At 44.0% G+C, this 17423-nt stretch overlaps 1 protein-coding gene across 3 annotated transcripts in view; it reads left to right on the top strand.

Moving 5' to 3' along the window:
* Positions 1-17423, top strand: part of LOC115116358 (multiple C2 and transmembrane domain-containing protein 1-like) — a 255296-nt gene that overhangs the window by 98352 nt on the left and 139521 nt on the right. For all 3 annotated transcript variants that reach the window (XM_065011417.1, XM_065011418.1, XM_065011416.1), the window contains exons 3-5: positions 2408-2550; positions 11744-11823; positions 14229-14340. In XM_065011417.1, coding sequence (XP_064867489.1) covers positions 2408-2550; positions 11744-11823; positions 14229-14340 — 335 coding nt within the window. The remainder of the gene's footprint in view (positions 1-2407; positions 2551-11743; positions 11824-14228; positions 14341-17423) is intronic.

Genomic DNA, 17423 nt, shown 5'->3' with positions numbered 1-17423 from the left:
CTATAACAACCAAGAGGACAGTACAGGCTGCATTAGGGGGGCGGCAGGGAGGGAGGGAGGGAGGGAAAGAAGGAAAGAAAGAGAGAGAGTAAGAGAGAGGGGGGGGTGGAGGGGGAGATCTGTCTAGAGAGTGATAAAAGTGAAAGGCCCTATTTCTACTCTGACTAGGACAGCATACATGGCATTACATTACAGAGTTATTAATATAGAGTCGAAGTTGGAAGTTTACATATACTTAGGTTGGAGTCATTAAAACTCGTTTTTCAACCGCTCCACAAATTTCTTGTTTACCAACTACAGTTTTGGCTAGTCGGTTAGGACATCTACTTTGTGTATGACACAAGTCATTTTTCCAACAATTGCTTACAGACGATTATTTCACTTATAATTCACTATATCACAATTTCAGTGGGTCAGAAGTTTACATACACTAAGTTGACTGTGCCTTTAAACAGCTTGGAAAATTCCAAAAAATTATGTCATGGCTTTAGAAGCTTCTGATAGGCTAACTGACATCATTTGAGTCAGTTGGAGGTGTACCTGTGGATATATTTCAAGGCCTACCTTCAAACTCAGTGCCTCTTTGCTTGACATCATGGGAAAATCTAAATAAATCAGCCAAGACTTCAGAAAGAAATTGTAGACCTCCACAAGTCTGCACATTATTATTTTTTTAAAACCTTTATTTAACTAGGCAAGTCGGTTAAGAACAAATTCTTATTTTCAATGATGGCCTAGGAACACCGGGTTAACTGCCTGTTCAGGGGCAGAACAACAGGTTTGTATCTTGTCAGCTGGAGGATTCAAACTTGCAACCTTTAAGTTACTAGTCCAACGCTCTAACCACTAGGCTACCCTTCCGCCTGAAGGTACCACGTTCATCTGTACAAACAATAGTACGCAAGTATAAACACCATGGGACCACGCAGCCATCATACCGCTCTGGAAGAAGATGTGTTCTGTCTCCTAGTGATGAATGTACTTTGGTGCGAAAAGTGCAAATCAATCCCAGAATAACAGCAAAGGGCCTTGTGAAGATACTGGAGGAAACAGGTACAAAAGTATCTATATCCACAGTCAAAGTATATTTGTATTTCACCTTTATTTAACAAGGAAGGCTAGATGAGAACAAGTTACAACTACGACCTGGCCAAGATAAAGCGAAGCAGTTCGACACATACAACAACACAGAGTTACACATTGAATAAACAAACATACAGTCAATAATACAGTAGAAAAAGTCTATATACAGTGTTAATGAGTCCTATATCGACATAACCTGAAAGGCCGCTCAGCAAGGAAGAAGCCACTGCTCCAAAACCACCATAAAAAAGCCAGACTACGGTTTGCAACTGCACATGGGGACAAAGATCGTACTTTTTGGAGAAATGTCCTCTGGTCTGATGAAACAAAAATATAACTGTTTGGCCGTAATGACCATCATTATGTTTGGAGGAAAAAAGGGGGATGCTTGCAAGCCGAAGAACACCATCCCAACCGTGAAGAACGGGGGTAGCAGCATCATGTCGTGGGGGGGGGGGGGGGGGCTTTGCAGCAGGAGGGACTGGTCCACTTCACAAAATAGATGGCGTGAGAATGGAAAATGATGTGGATATATTGAAGCAACATCTCAAGACATCAGTCAGGAAGTTAAAGCTTGGTCGCAAATGAGTCTTCCAAATGGACAATGACACCAAGCATACTTCCAAAGTTTTGGCAAAATGGCTTAAGGACAAGTCAAGGTATTGGAGTGGCCATCACAAAGCCCTGGCCTCAATTCCATAGAACATTTCTGGGCAGAACTGAAAAAGCATGTGCGAGCAAGGAGGCCTACAAACCTGACTCAGTTACACCAGCTCTGTCAGGAGGAATGGGCCAAAATTCACCCAACTTATTGTGGAATGCTTGTGGAAGGCTACCCGACATGTTTCACCCAAGTTCAACAGTTTCAAGGCAATGCATCCAAATACCAATTGAGTGTATGTTAACTTCTGATCCACTGGAAATGTCTTGAAAGAAATAAAATCTGAAATAAATAATTCTCTATACTATTATTCTGACATTTCACATTCTTAAAATAATGTGGTGATCCTAACTGACTTAAGGCAGGTAATCTTTACTAGGGTTAAATGTCAGGAATTGTGAAAAACTGAGTTTATATGTATTTTGCTAAGGTGTATGTAAACTTCTGACTTCAACTGTATGTAGTAGGCAATACACAAGGCACCATATCGCAAACAATATTTAGTCATCATGCACCATCTTGAGCACCTTGCTTTTTCCCAGCACAAAGCACCCTTATCTAGTCAGTTTCACTCAAATCTCTTTTCACCCAATACCTACCCTCTGTCTCTCTGGAAAGGTCATCCTAATGCCTTCTTTCCTCTCTGTTGGTCTCTATTTTCAGGGACAAGTGATCCGTATGTGAAGTTTAAGATTGCGGGGAAGGAGGTGTTCAGGAGCAGGACCATCAATAAGAACCTGAACCCGGTGTGGGACGAGAGGGTCAGCCTACTTGTGGACGGCCTCCGAGAACCTCTTTATGTCAAGGTACGACTGTCTGAGAGACTCTACTATGTGTCACAGTTTCTGGGTTATTTGATTGTTGTTTCCTTAGGTTACCGCTGGATGGCTCCCTTACCCTGTTTTCGAGGTTCCAGGTTACTCTGATTATTACTTATTGGATTCACCTGTGTTTAATTACCTTCTCTGTTCATCTGGTTGCCTTGTTTCTGTTTGAATTTACCCTTACCTCTGCTTGCCATGAGGCTTGGCTGCAGACATTGTCGGGTGATTTTAGAACTCTTGTGTCCGCTCTGCAGACAGGACAGATGGGAGCAACTCCTATTGCACCTGTAGCTGTTCCTAATGCTCCACTCCCTACCAGCTCAGCATCTTCCTCCCTTCGGGAGCCTCATCTCCCGGCACCAGAGTGCTATGAGGTGCATCCTGGGAGGTGTCGTGGGTTCCTGCTCCAGTGCTCGCTGGCCTTTGAGCTGCAGGCATTAAGGTTTCCCACCGTGCGTTCCAGAGTGACATACATCAGCTCTTTACTCTCAGGACGGGCTCTGGAATGGGCCGTGGCCATTTGGGAGCAGCAATCAGACATTTGTTTTAATTGGAAAAGCTTCAACCAGGAGAAGAAGAGGGTTTTTGATCAGTGGCAGGAACATTGCTCAAAGACTCATTGTTCTTCGGCAGGCCAGCCGGAGTGTAGCTGATTACACCATTGACTTTCAGACGCTCGCCGCTGAGAGCGGTTGGAATACTCGTGAGGGTCTCAAGGATGAACTGGCTTTCCGGGACAACCCTGACACTCTGGATGAGCTTATCGTTCTGGCCATCCGGATTGACAACCGGCTTCAGGAACATTGTCGTGAGAGAACTTAGGGGTTCCGAGTTGTTTCCAGTGTTTACCACTGACGGAGTCAATTCTACCTTTGTTCCACTGCCTTATGCTGCGTCTACATTTCCTGTACCTTGTCAGAGTTCTCAATTCGGCTCTGGTTCTCCTTCATATCCAGCACCTTGCTTCCGGCCAATTGTCCGGTGGGACAATGGGCAGTTGGACATTCCTGCTTTCATAGACTCTGGGGCTACCGGCTGCTTTCTGGATTGCACATTAGCTCACCAACAGGGGCTGCCTCTCACTAAGAAGGACATTCCGTTGTCGGTCACTGCGCTGGAGGGTCAACCCCTAGGGTCTGGGAAGGTGAAGCAACTTGAAGGTGAAGTTTATCCAGATTCATTTGGTGGACTCTCCTGAGCTTCCCCTGGTTCTTGGACATCCGTGGCTTCCTATCCATGATCCTCAAATTGACTGGCCCTCTGGAAAAGTTCTGTGATGGAATCCTTCATGCCAGTCCACCTGCAAGCAACTCTCTCCACATCTTTCCGTCACTGCTCGCCTGGAGGTTTCCGATTCTCCTGTTCCCCCGGGCTGCAGATGACAAGCCTGATCTTTCCCGCGTTCCTTTGGATTACTGGGACGTGGGTCTTCAGCAAACGAAGGGCCAACGAACTGCTTCCTCACAGGTCCTACGATTGTGCCATCAACCTCCTGCCCGGTACCACTCCTCTGAGAGGAGGGCTGTATTCTCTCTCAGATCCGGTCTGGTTTTATTCATCCGTCCACTTCACCTGCAGGAGCACGTTTTTACTTTGTTGGAAAGAGGGATGGGGGATTACGTCCCTGTATTGATTACCGGGGTTTAAATAACATTACCATCAAGAACCGTTACCCTCTTCCTCTTATGTCGTCAGCCTTTGAGAGACTCCAGGGAGCTACGGTTTTCTCAAAATTGGATTTACGGAACACGTACATTCTGGTGCGCATCAGACAAGAAAACGAGTGAAATACAGCGTTCAACACCCCTAATGGACATTATGAGTACTGTGGCATGCCGTTTGAACTTACAAATGCTCCAGACATTTTCCAGGCCCTGGTTAATGATGGGCTGCGTGACTCCATCACCAGTTCGTGTTGTGTACCTGGATGACATCCTCATCTTCTCCAGGTCCATGGTTGAACACATCCAACGTGTTCCCAAGGATCTTCAAAGACTCCTCTCTCACCACTTGTTCGTAAAGGCAGAAAAGACTGAAAAAAATCTGTTTCACGTTCCTCAGAACTCCTTCCTGGGGTACATCGTGTCTCAGGGCTGTGTACGGGTGGACTCCCAAAAGGTAGAAGCGGTGGTCGACTGGCCTCGGCCCAGGACAGTCAAGCAAGTTTTCTTTTCTAATTTCTACTGGAGATAGAACTTTAGTTCTCTGGCTACGCCATTGACAGAGCTCACCAAGGGCTCAGCTATGCCTCTACACTAGCGTGCAAAAGTTTGGTGTCATTTAGAAATGTCCTTGTTTTTGAAGGAAACACATTTTTTGTCCATTAAAATAACATCAAATTGATTAGAAATACAGTGTAGACATTGTTAATGTTGTAAATTACTATTGTAGCTGGAAACTATTGTAGCTGGATTTTTTATGGAATATCTACATAGACATACAGAGGCCCATTATTAGCAACCATCACTCCTATGTTCCAATGGCACATTGTGTTAGCTAATCCAAGTTTATCATTTTAAAAGGCTAATTGATCATTAGAAAATAATTTTGCAATTATGTTAGCGAAGCTGAAAACCTTTTTGCTGATAAAGAAGCAATAAAACTGGCCTTCTTTAGACTAATTGAGTATCTGGAGCATCAGCATTTGTGGGTACGATTACAGGCTCAAAATGGCCAGAAACAAAGAACTATCTTCTGAAACTTGTAAGTCTATTCTTGTTCTGAGAAATTAAGGCTATTCCATGTGAGAAACTGAAGATCTGGTACAACGCTGTGTACTACTCCCTTCATAGAACAGCGCAAACTGGCTCTAACCAGAATACATAGGGGAGTGGGAGGCCCCGGTGCACAACTGAGCAAGAGGACAAGTATATTAGAGTGTCTAGTTTGAGAAACAGACGCCTCACAAGTTCTCAACTGGACAGCATCCCGGAGTCGCCTCTTCACTGTTGATCTTGAGACGGGTGTGTTGCGGATACTATTTAATGAAGCTGCCAGTTGAGGACTGCCTCTTCGTGGTAGAGGTGGATACCTCTGACATTGGCATGGGTGCAGTTCTGTCTCAGAGCTCGGCTAAAGACCAAAAGCTTCATCCCTGTACCTTCTTCTCCAGCCAACTCACTCCAGCAGAGAGAAACTATGATGTCGGCAATCGGGAGCTTCTTGCGGTAAAACTGACTTTGGAGGAGTGGCGGCACTGGTTGAAATGTTCGGAACATCCCTTTACGGTTTCGTCTGACCACAATAACCTGGCCTACATCCAGGAGGCTATACGCCTCAGTCCCCGACAGGCTCGATGGGCTCTTTTCTTCTTTACCGTAAGAGGTCTAAGAACGTGAAGGCAGATGCCCTTTCTCACCAGTTCCCCAGCTCCAGTGAGGATTAGCCGATTGGATCCATCATCCCCAGGTCACTCATCCTCGCACCGGTGTCCTGGGGTATAGAGACTGTTGTGAGGAAGGCGCAAGGTAGGGATGCAGTTCCTGACAGCTGTCAATCTAACAGACTCTTTGTTCCTCTTGAGGCACAGTCCAAGGTTCTTCAGTGGGCTGATTTGTCGCTTCTCACCTCTCATCCGGGACAGCAGTGAATGCTAAAGTATCTGAGGAGGAGGTTTTGGTGGCCCTCGGCAGAGGCGGACACTCTGACCTTTGTTCCTGCCTGTCCGACATGCGCCCGGAACAAGACTCCTCGTCAGCAGCCTCTGGGGCGTCTTCATCCACTGCCAACACCTTCCTGACCCTAGTCTCATCTCTCTATGGATTTCATCACCAGTCTTCCATCCTCAGAGGGCCAACCTGTCATCGTGGACCGCTTTTCCAAGGTGGCACATTTCATTCCGCTGCCTAAGCTTCTATCTTCCCGTGAGACTGCTCAGTTAGTTATTCAGCATGTTTTCCGCCTTCACAGACTTCCTCTGGACATCGTCTCCGACCGGGGCCCCCAGTTTGCCTCCAGATTCTGGAGGGCATTCTGTAATCTTCTGGGGTCATCATCCAGTTTGTCCTCGGGCTATCACCCTCAGTCCAATGGTCAAACGGAGCGGGTGAACCAGGATCTGGAGACCACCTTACAGTGCTGTGTGTGCCAACCCCACCATCTTCTCTGGGTGGAGTATGCACACAACACTCTCCAGTGTTCCTCCACCGTTCTGTCACCATTCCAGGTTTTATATGGAAACCATGCTCCCCTGTTTCCAGATCAGGAGATTGAAGTGCCGGTTCCATCATCTCAACATCTCACCCATTCAAGGTTCCAGGGCGCAATAATCTAGTGGCCTATCGTCTTCGTCTTCCCCGTTCTATGAGTGTTCATCCCACCTTCCACATATCCGGGCTCAAGCCTGTGATGTTCAGTCCTCTGGTTCCGGCCACTCGGCCTCCATCTCTGCCTTGCATGATAGCGGGACAGCCAGCCTACACTGTGCGACGCATCCTCTCCAGTCGCCAGTTCCGGCATGGGACTCAGTATCTTGTGGACTGGGAAGGTTAATGTCCTGTGGAGCGATCCTGAGTTCCGGCTCGGGACATTCTGGACACCGGACTCATTCTGGATCTCCATCTCCGTTCAGCTACCCCTGGTGGAACATCAGGAGCCGTTCCTTGAGGTTGGGGTCCTGTCACAGTTTCTGTGTTATTTGATTGTTGTTTCCTTAGGTTACCACTGGAGGGCACCCTTGCCCTGTTTTCTAGTTTCCAGGATACCCTGACTGTTACTTATTGGATTCACCTGCGTTTAATTACCTTCTCTGTTCACCTGGTTGCCTTGTTTCTGTAAAAGTTATAGATTTACCCTTGCCTTTGCTTGCTGTTTTTTTCTGCGCCTGGGTTCGAGTTCTTGCTAGCATTATTGTTACGCTATGTTTTGGGATATTAACCAGGGCCATAAAGAGGGACATTTTAGGATAGTTGAAGCTCATTTACTGCTTTTCTATTAAATTTAAAAACTTTAAAATGTAATTTGGAGAACAATAAAAACAAGCAAAAAATGACCCCAGATGTAGTCACATTTGTTGCTGTAGCTTCGTTCACCTCAGTTGATAGCATTTTTGGGGATATTGGTCAAGTTATTACTATGAATGATGAATTAATGTCTAAGCATAATTCATATTTGTTATGAATTGGGGTACCAGTCCATTATTGGACAACAATTGTCTTCTAAAAAGACCTGACTTAACAATAACACTATAAGACAAAAATAGTAATCATTTATTTATCTGAAGGTATATCTGATGAGCCTGATCAAGGAGAAAATTGTTAGAGGATAATATTCTCAATTTAGATCGAGCAACATTTACACAACATTTACACACTCAAGACTAGACTTAACAGGTCACGCGGGTGCATACTGCGAAAGAGTATGGTCTTTGAATTGTGAATGAAAGAAGCAGGGTCAAGAAATGGTTCAATTCTAATGTTAAAGTTATAATGTTACTTAACGTTAACCTAAAGAGCTTCACATTACACTTCATGCCAACGCTGGGGGAGAGAAAGGGCAAGTAGTTGTATAGTTACACTCAATAGATGGAATGGTCTTCGGTCAGATAAACAGTGCGGCGGCACTATCTGACAGTTTATTTCGGCTTCACGCAAGCTCAGAGTTCGGAGGCCTGGGTGGCTGGAGACTCAGATATGTGCGCTGACGCCGGGTAGTCCTATGCAAGGCAGCACACAGTCCAACGTAAGTTTGGTGAGGAATGCTGGTGTTCGCTGTCGATGAATGAGATCTAGACGGGATCAGCGGGACGCGAGCTGGTGATCTAGAATCCTTAGCTCTGCTTCATTGGAAAAGGGACAACTCGTAAGAGTAAGTCCTTGGGTGGTTTGTCCAGAAGTCATCTCAACAGTCCCTGCTGACAGCCGAAACATTCACTGGAAACCTACCTCAGTTATTTTATTGCCTCCATCTGGGGAGAATGTTCAAAATGTCCCTCCAAACCATACAACCCAAGAGTCATCAATGCCTCTCCCATACCTCTCATAGTGTTGTCATGTTTGTGCCACTTGGAGAAATTAGGGATTTGTTCTTCACGTACCATAAAGAAACAGTCCAAGAGTGAAGTAATTTAAATTTGCAGTCCATAGGTACCAAAAATGCCTTGGTTAGGTAACATATTGTATGGTTACTTGTAATAAACATTTTATACCTCGTAATAACATAGCAAAACAAAATAATATAACACAACATACTTTACACTAACCCCAACATTTTATGTTTTTTATATCACTTTTAATGTGCTTTAGATGACATCACTGTTGAATGAGTTGACCCATTTTCTTAGAAAAAGGCTTGCCACTTCCTGTGGTCAAGACGAAGTACAGTGGCAAGACAAATGATGTGAACCCTTTGGAATTACCTGTATTCCTGCATAAGTTAGTCATAACATTTGATCTGATCTTCATCTTAGTCACAACAATAGACAAACACAGTGTGCTTAAACTAATAGCACACAAGTTATTGTATTTTTCTTGTCTATATTGAATACATAATTTAAACATTCACAGTACAGGTTGGAAAAGTATGTGAACCCCGAGGCTAATGACTTTTCCAAAAGCTAATTGGAGTCAGGAGTCAGCTAACCTGGAGTCCAATCAATGAGACGCGATTGGAGATGTTGGTTAGAGCTGCCCTGCCCTATAAAAAACACTCACAAAATTTTAGTTTGATATTCACAAGAAGCATTGCCTGATATGAACCATGGCTCGAACGAAAGAGATCTTGTTGACTTGCTTGCATAACGCTGGAAAGGGTTACAAAATCATCTCTAAAAGCCTTGATGTTCATCAGTCCATGGTAAGACAAATTGTCTATAAATGGAGAAAGGCCAACACTGTTGCTACTGTCCCTAAGAGTGGCCATCCTGCAAAGATGACTGCAAGATCACAGTGAGGAATGCTCCGTGAGGAATCCCAGAGTGTCAGCTAAAGACTTACAGAAATTTCTGGAACATGCTAACATAGACGAGTCTATGATACGTAAAACACTAAACAAGCATGGTGTTCATGGGAGGACACCACGGAAGAAGCCACTGCTGTCCAAAAAAAAACATTGCTGCACGTCTGAAGTTTGCAAAAGAGCACCTGGATGTTCCACAGCGCTTCTGGCAAAATATTCTGTGGACAGATTAATCTAAAGTTGAGTTGTTTGGAAGGAACACACAACACTATGTGTGGAGAAAGAAAGGCACAGCACAGCACACCAACATCAAAACCTCATCCCAACTGTAAAGTATGGTGGAGGGAGTATCATGGTTTGGGGCTGCTTTGCTGCTTCAGGGCCTGGACAGCTTGCTATCATCGACGGAAAAATGAATTCCCAAGTTTATCAAGACATTTTGCAGGAGAATGTTAGGCTATCTGTCCGTCAGTTGAAGCTCATCAGAAGTTGTGTGATGCAACAGGACAATGACCCTAAACTCAGAAGTAAATCAACAACAGAATGGCTTCAACAGAAGACAGTACGCATTCTGGAGTGGCCCAGACAGAGTCCTTGAGAACAGTTCACACCAGACACCCAAAGAATATTGCTGAACGGAAACAGTTTTGTAAAAAGGAATGGTCCAAAATTCATCCTGACTGTTGTGAAGGTCTGACCTGCAACTACAGAAAACGTTTGGTTGAGGTTATTGCTGCCAAAGGAGAGTCAAACAGTTATTAAATCCAAGGGTTCACATACTTTTCCCACCCTACACTGTGAATGTTTACACAGTGTGTTCAATAAAGACATGAAAACATGTAAATGTTTGTGTGTTATTAGTTTAAGCAGACTGTGTTTGTCTATTGTTGTGATTTAGATGAAGATCAGATCAAATTCCATAACCAATTTATGCAGAAATGCTGTTAATTCCAAAGGGTTCACATACTTTTGCTTGCCACTGTCATATCCTGGCCCTGATGGACAAGCCTGACACTTCAAAAGGGACTTCTGGCCAGTGGGGTCAACTGGGGTTCCTGGTCTGAAGTGAGTTGATAGGCCCCTGTCCAGTAAAAGGGGTTTGTGCTGATGTGCTGAGGGTCAACTCCTAAAGCCTATTAGCTGTACAATTAGCCACTACACATTAACTCACATAAACTCAGCACCAGGATTAAAAACGACAATTTAATACGTGCAGAGGGATCTGTTAGCAGAAAAAGTATTTGTTAACAAAGGTAAACATGTTTTTTTTTTTTTTTCCTTACATTCTGCCATGTTAATATGAAATCTGAGTGAGAGTGACTTTCAAAATCAATGGGTTCCCACTGGAAGTCAGGGCCCCTGTGCACGTGCCCTGTGTGGCTGGTCAGTGATTCAGTCATAACTACTACAAGTTTAGATAGATGGCTAGACTAACTAGACTAATTTACCAATCTAAAACTTTTTGCTGACATGGGCAAATTGAGTGAGTCAGTGACTGACATTATGTAAGTCTCTCTGGATAAGAGTTGTTCTGCTAAGTGACTAACATGTCATATGTTAATGTTTTTTTTACCTTTATTTAACTAGGCAAGTCAGTTAAGAACAAATTCAATAACTGCCTGTTCAGGGGTAGAACGACAGATTTGTACCTTGTCAGATTGGGGATTTGAACTTGCAACCTTTCGGTTACTAGTCCAACGCTCTAACCACTAGGATACCCTGCCGCCCCGTAATATAACAAGAGGAAGACTGCACATGCACAACTAAGTTTAGAAGTTCCACCTTGTGTATTCTACTATTCTAACTCTCAAAAGTAAGTTAAGTTCTAAATGTTTATTTTTTGTTGTTGTTAAGGCCCCAATATTAATATATTTATTTTCAAGCATTAGTGCTATCTTTGCCTACTTTGTGTAACTGTTGCCTCAAACTGAAATATGTAATTGTGACCTTTGGGAAGGTTTAATGTGGTTGTTATTAACACAGGATTCATTTCAGTGAACCTGGTGCCAGGTAATGTGAAGATGCATTGCAGTTTCAACATGAATGCATACAGTACAGTACACCTAAGCACAGTATAGTACAGTACTAGGGTTGCAACAATCTGGTAACTTTCCCCAAAATCCCTGGAAGATTTCCGGATTAATGTGGGAATTAGCAGGAAATCCAAAGTCATTCAGACAGGATTTCTGGAAGACCTCGGAATTTCGGGAAAGTTACCAGACTTTGCAACTCAAGATTGCAGTATGTGATCTCTATGGTAACAGTGTGTTATGTCCTGCAGGTGTTTGACTATGACTTCGGCCTTCAGGATGACTTCATGGGTTCTGCCTACCTCTACCTGGAGTCTCTGGAACACCAGAGGTCTGGACAGACAGGGGAAACTCCTTATCTTTATACACTACATATACAAAAGTATGTGGACACCCCTTTAAATTAGTGGATTTGGCTATTTCAGCCACACCCGTTGCTGACAGCTGTAGAAAATTGAGCACCATGCAGTCTCCATAAGAGAACAATGGCAGTAGAATGGCCTTATTGAAGAGCTAAGTGACTTTCAGCGTGCCACCGTCATAGGATGCCACCTTTCCAACAAGTCAGTTCATCATATTTCTGCCCAGCTAGAGCTGCCCTGGTCAACTGTAAGTGATGTTATTGTGAAGCGTAAAACATAAAGGAGCAACAACGGCTCAGCCGCAAAGTGGTAGGCCACACAAGCTCACAGAACGGGACCGCCGGTTGCTGAAGTGCAATACTCACTACCGAGTTCAAACTGCCTCTGGAAGCACAAGAGCTGTTCGTTAGGAGCTTCATGAAATTGGTTTCTATGGCTGAGCAGACGCCCACAAGCCTAAGATCACCATGCGCAATGCCAAGCGTTGGCTGGAGTGGTGTAAAACTCTCCGCCATTGGACTCTGGAGCAGTGGAAACTCGTTCTCTGGATTGATGAATAATGCTTCACCATCTGGCAGTCTAACAGAAGAATCAAGGTTTAGCGGATGCCAGGAGAACGCTACCTGCCCCAATGCATAGTGCCAACTGTAAAATTTAGTGGAGGAGGAATAATGGTCTGGGGCTGTTTTTCATGGTTTAGGCCCCTTACTTCCAGTGAAGGGAAATCTTAACGCTACATCATACAATGACATTCTAGACAATTCTGTGCTTCCAACTTTGTGGCAACAGTTTGGGGAAGAACCTTTCCTATTTCAGCATGACAATGCCCCCCCCCGTGTACAAAGCGAGGTCCATACAGAAATGGTTTGTTGAGATTGGTGTGGAAGAACTTGACTGTCCTGCGCAGACCCCTGAACTCAACCCCATCGAACACCTTTGGGATGAATTGGAACGCTGACTGCGAGCCAGGCATAATCGCCCAATATCAGTGCCCAACCTCACTAATGCTTTTGTGGGTGAGTGGAAGCAAGTCCCCGCAGCAATGTTCCAACATTCTATTGGAAAGCCTTCCCAGAAGTGTGGAGGCTGTTATAGCAGCAAAGGAGGGACCAACTCCATATTAATGCCCATGATTTTGGAATGAGATGTTTGATGAGCAGGTGTCCACATACTCTTGGTCATGTAGTGTACCTCTCATTTATCTATCTATCTATCTATCTATCTATCTATCTATCTATCTATCTATCTATCTATCTATCTATCTATCTACCTATCTACCTACCTATCTACCTACCTTCTTTCTTTCTCTCCTTCTCCCATCCTTCTTGTTTTTCTTCCTGCCCTACCCCTCATCCCTCCATCTCTTCCTCCTCTTTCTCTGTCCATTTTATTATTTTACCTTCTTTCCTTCCTCCCCTCCACCTTCTTCCCCCTCTCTCCTTTTCCTACTTCTCTTCTTCCCCCTCTCTCCGTCTCCTTTTCCTACTTCTCTTCTTCCCCCTCTCTCCGTCTCCTTTTCCTACTTCTCTTCTTCCCCCTCTCTCCGTCTCCTTTTCCTACTTCTCTTCTTCCCCCTCTCTCCCTCTCCTTTTCCTACTTCTCTTCTTCCCCCTCTCTCCGTCTCCTTTTCCTACTTCTCTTCTTCCCCTGCAACATAATGGACTGTATCACAAAGAAGCATATTTTTACTCTCTCTCTCTATTTTATCGTTCTCCAACACATTATCTCTTTCTCTGTTTCTCTCGCTTTTGCTATCAGTATTTTTTTGTTCAATGTCACAATTGTTGTCCTTATTGGTTGATCTCTCTCTCTCCGTATCCCACAAATCTATCCCTGTGCCCTATTTGTGTCCCCATTTTACTTGACACTTGTTTCAATGGAACTTACAAAATGCACCACTGCCCTCTAGTGTACTTCATTGGAAATGCATATTACATGCATATTACATGTATGTACATGTATGTACATGACAGACAACGTAAACGTAAACATAAATGGTACCATAGATCTGTCATGATACAACAGGATACAACAGGATGTGTGAGACAACCAACAACATTAGTTCCGGTGCTTTGGACTGATCACGATTTTGTAGGAGTTAGCTTCTTTCGAATGTCAGAAGGGGAGGGGACATTTGGAACATAGACTTGCCCGTAACATGCAGAGAGAGAAGGTGGAGAACTTCATTCTCTTAACACATATGGATCTATAACTAAAATCGAGCATCTGACCAATTACACAAGACTTTAGTTTTGAGTTAACTGACATGAGTACATGACACACACAAGTTTGCAACTGTGTGTGCTTATGTGTGTACGTGTCTCTACATGTGTGTGTTTGTGCGGGTCACCGTGTCCTCCCTCTGCCACCTCAGGACCCTGGACGTGACCCTTGACCTCGAGGATCCCCAGTACCCCGAACATAACCTGGGAACTCTAGAGCTGGCAGTCACACTGTCACCCAAAGAGGGAGACTTCAGGGAAGCAGTAAGTCCACGCTGTCGGTCTCTCTCTTTCTCTCTTTTCAGTAGCTTAGACCATCCTAAGGGAACAGGGACGACTTCTGATTGGATGTAGTGTAACTGTATTAAATTGTACGATTTAATTTTAACAGTACTGTTTTAATCCAGACAGGATGTTGTTTGTGTGGCCTCATTATTCTGTCACTTTTGATGTCTTATGAGTAAAAAAAAAAGAAAAATGGATCACCTTTGTCAATGTTAATGAACATTATGAAATGGCTCTGACATTTAACTGTCATTTCGTTTGGCTCAGAGCAAATGTCTCCCCAGCCAATGACAGGACTCCATAATACATTGCCGATCCAATGCTAGGTAGTCTTTTTGCGATGCTGTCAGCCAAAATCTGACCTGGATACAATCCATCATTCAGCTATTGGAAATAGAGACGGGAGAGGAAGCAGTTTCTTTCTGGTTCATGTGCAGTCAATGAATTAAGCAGACCAGACCCAGCTCCTATTGCATTGGTGCCTATGGGAGAGCCATCCCCGGAACTGTGACAATTTGGTAAATGGTAAACGGCCTGAGTAAGACATCAAATCAAAATCAAATCAAATGTATTTATATAGCCCTTCGTACATCAGCTGATATCTCAAAGTGCTGTACAGAAACCCAAAAACTCCCTAGAAAGGCCAAAACCTAGGAAGAAACCTAGAGAGGAATCAGGCTATGTGGGGTGGCCAGTCCTCTTCTGGCTGTGCCGGGTGGAGATTATAACAGAACATGGCCAAGATGTTCTAATGTTCATAAATGACCAGCATGGTCAAATAATAATAAGGCAGAACAGTTGAAACTGGAGCAGCAGCACGGCCAGGTGGACTGGGGACAGCAAGGAGTCATCATGTCAGGTAGTCCTGGGGCATGGTCCTAGGGCTCAGGTCCTCCGAGAGAGAGAAAGAAAGAGAGAAGGAGAGAATTAGAGAACGCACACTTAGATTCACACAGGACACCGAATAGGACAGGAGAAGTACTCCAGATATAACAAACTGACCCTAGCCCCCCGACACATAAACTACTGCAGCATAAATACTGGAGGCTGAGACAGGAGGGGTCAGGAGACACATCTTCATTTATTTACCATCGCTGGTGGAAAATCAATTGCAATATAGCAAAGACGGTGGGTAAATGAAGATCTCCTACTCAGGATGTTTACCACTGAAAAAAATTATCACAGTTCCAGTCCACTTAAGGGGTGGCTCTCCCATAGGCATCAATGCATTAGCAGCTGGATAGGCCTACTGGAAAAAAAGATTTGAGCACACTGGCATAACAAAAAGGAACATGCTTTTAGAAGGAAAAACAAAAACGTCCATGTTCAAAGAGCATTGTGTAACATTGCTCCTAATGATGTGCTTCCTTTCCTCTGTGGACGTGCTCAATGTTTTTATTTCATATTTATTTCTGTTCAATTATTTGTTTGGTTAATTGGACCCCTGGATGTATCATAAAGTACAAGAGGAGAGTCTTGGGGGAAATATTTTATTCTGTTTGATCTGATGTCTTATTTGGTTCTATAGTTCACAGAATCCACATTCGACAGAACAAATAAACTGTATTTAGGTTAAGCACCTTTTTGAATCCCTTAAACTGTAAAAAGGTCACAGAACACATGATGTTCTCTATCGCCACCTAATGGGCAAGATGAAAACCTCTTCAAATCAAGGCCATGACAAACTGGAATCCAGCAACTCGGACGATTCACTTCCAAACGTTCACATTTCAGAAATGACTCTACTACATAGTAATCAGAAACAGGAAAATAACCCTAATGCGCAAATATACAAATACAGATTCCATCGCCATCACAGGATAATCCTGGTGTGTCAGCCTGTACCAAATCACACCCCTAACCATCCATTTGGCTCTAACCCTTCAATGTTTGCCGATCTGTAAGGTGGAAGCTCCACTACACTGTTTCTACTTACCAAACCCTTAAGATTAAATAAAGTTATATAAAGGTCAAATAAAAATACAATTAAAAAAAGATCTGGAAATATTGAAGGGTTTATGACCTGTGTGTGTGTGCGCGCGTGTGTGTGTGTGTGTGTGTGTGTGTGTGTGTGTGTGTGTGTGTGTGTGTGTGTGTGTGTGTGTGTGTGTGTGTGTGTGTGTACAGCACAGTAGGCCTATTTATGGGTCGTTGTGGGTGGCAGCTCTTTTTACTGCTTATGCTTTGCTGCCTGTGACCCTCCACACCCTGCTTCCTCCTGGGCTGACCTCAGCCCTCTGACCCCATGCAGCTCTGAGCTCTCCAGCATCCTATAACGGCTTTGTCTCATTTACAGACCATGCTTTTGAAAAGAAGCTGCAAACGATCCAGTAAGGTAATACATGTCATGTAACCTCCAATACCAACTACCTACCTACCTACTTTACCCACCCAAATCCCTCCGCTACCCCCACAAACCCCTCCGCTGTCCTGGGTTCAGGTGGTGACCCAGCCCCTCTTCCTCCACCTCCTCTGTGTCCCTGTCACCGTTATCAGTTCTCACTCCACCATCTTGTATTTTCCACAAGCTGCAATATACAGACAGGTGGAACTGAGAGCAGTAATATGCTGCTGTTAGTCCAGATGGGGTCCGTGACAGTTTTCTGGCTCTTTATAGTGACCAGAAACCTAGAAAACTTATTTTGCTAATTACCTTCAGCCGGCCGGTGTGCGACCATGGCAAAGTTGGTTTGACTTTAGACAGCCTATCTTTGTGGGGCTAGTTAGGGACCGTTAATAAATGACACAATGTAAATGGGAATATATTTTCATGTTGTATTAAATGCTTTCAATATTTGTATATGAATTTCTACAGTTTATAGTTGGTTTGAGCTTCTTAAGAGGTTAAGTCATTGAAATTTGGAGCTATTGAAATGTTTAAATAATGTCCCATGTACCCTATATAATTTACTGATGGTTCTTAACTAGCCCCATAGGGATATCCAAAGTTAAACCAAATTTACCATGGTCAGTTGGCGATCGTCGCATGCAGCCGCACACCGAATTGATGATTAGTTGGGTGCTCCCTGCTGTGGGCATGCGGGCAGGGATGAAATAAACCC

Source organism: Oncorhynchus nerka, linkage group LG27, assembly GCF_034236695.1.
Source record: "Oncorhynchus nerka isolate Pitt River linkage group LG27, Oner_Uvic_2.0, whole genome shotgun sequence".
Taxonomy (NCBI): Eukaryota; Metazoa; Chordata; class Actinopteri; order Salmoniformes; family Salmonidae; genus Oncorhynchus; species Oncorhynchus nerka.
Note: the sequence above shows the minus strand (reverse complement) of the source record. Positions and strands in the feature narration are given on the sequence as shown.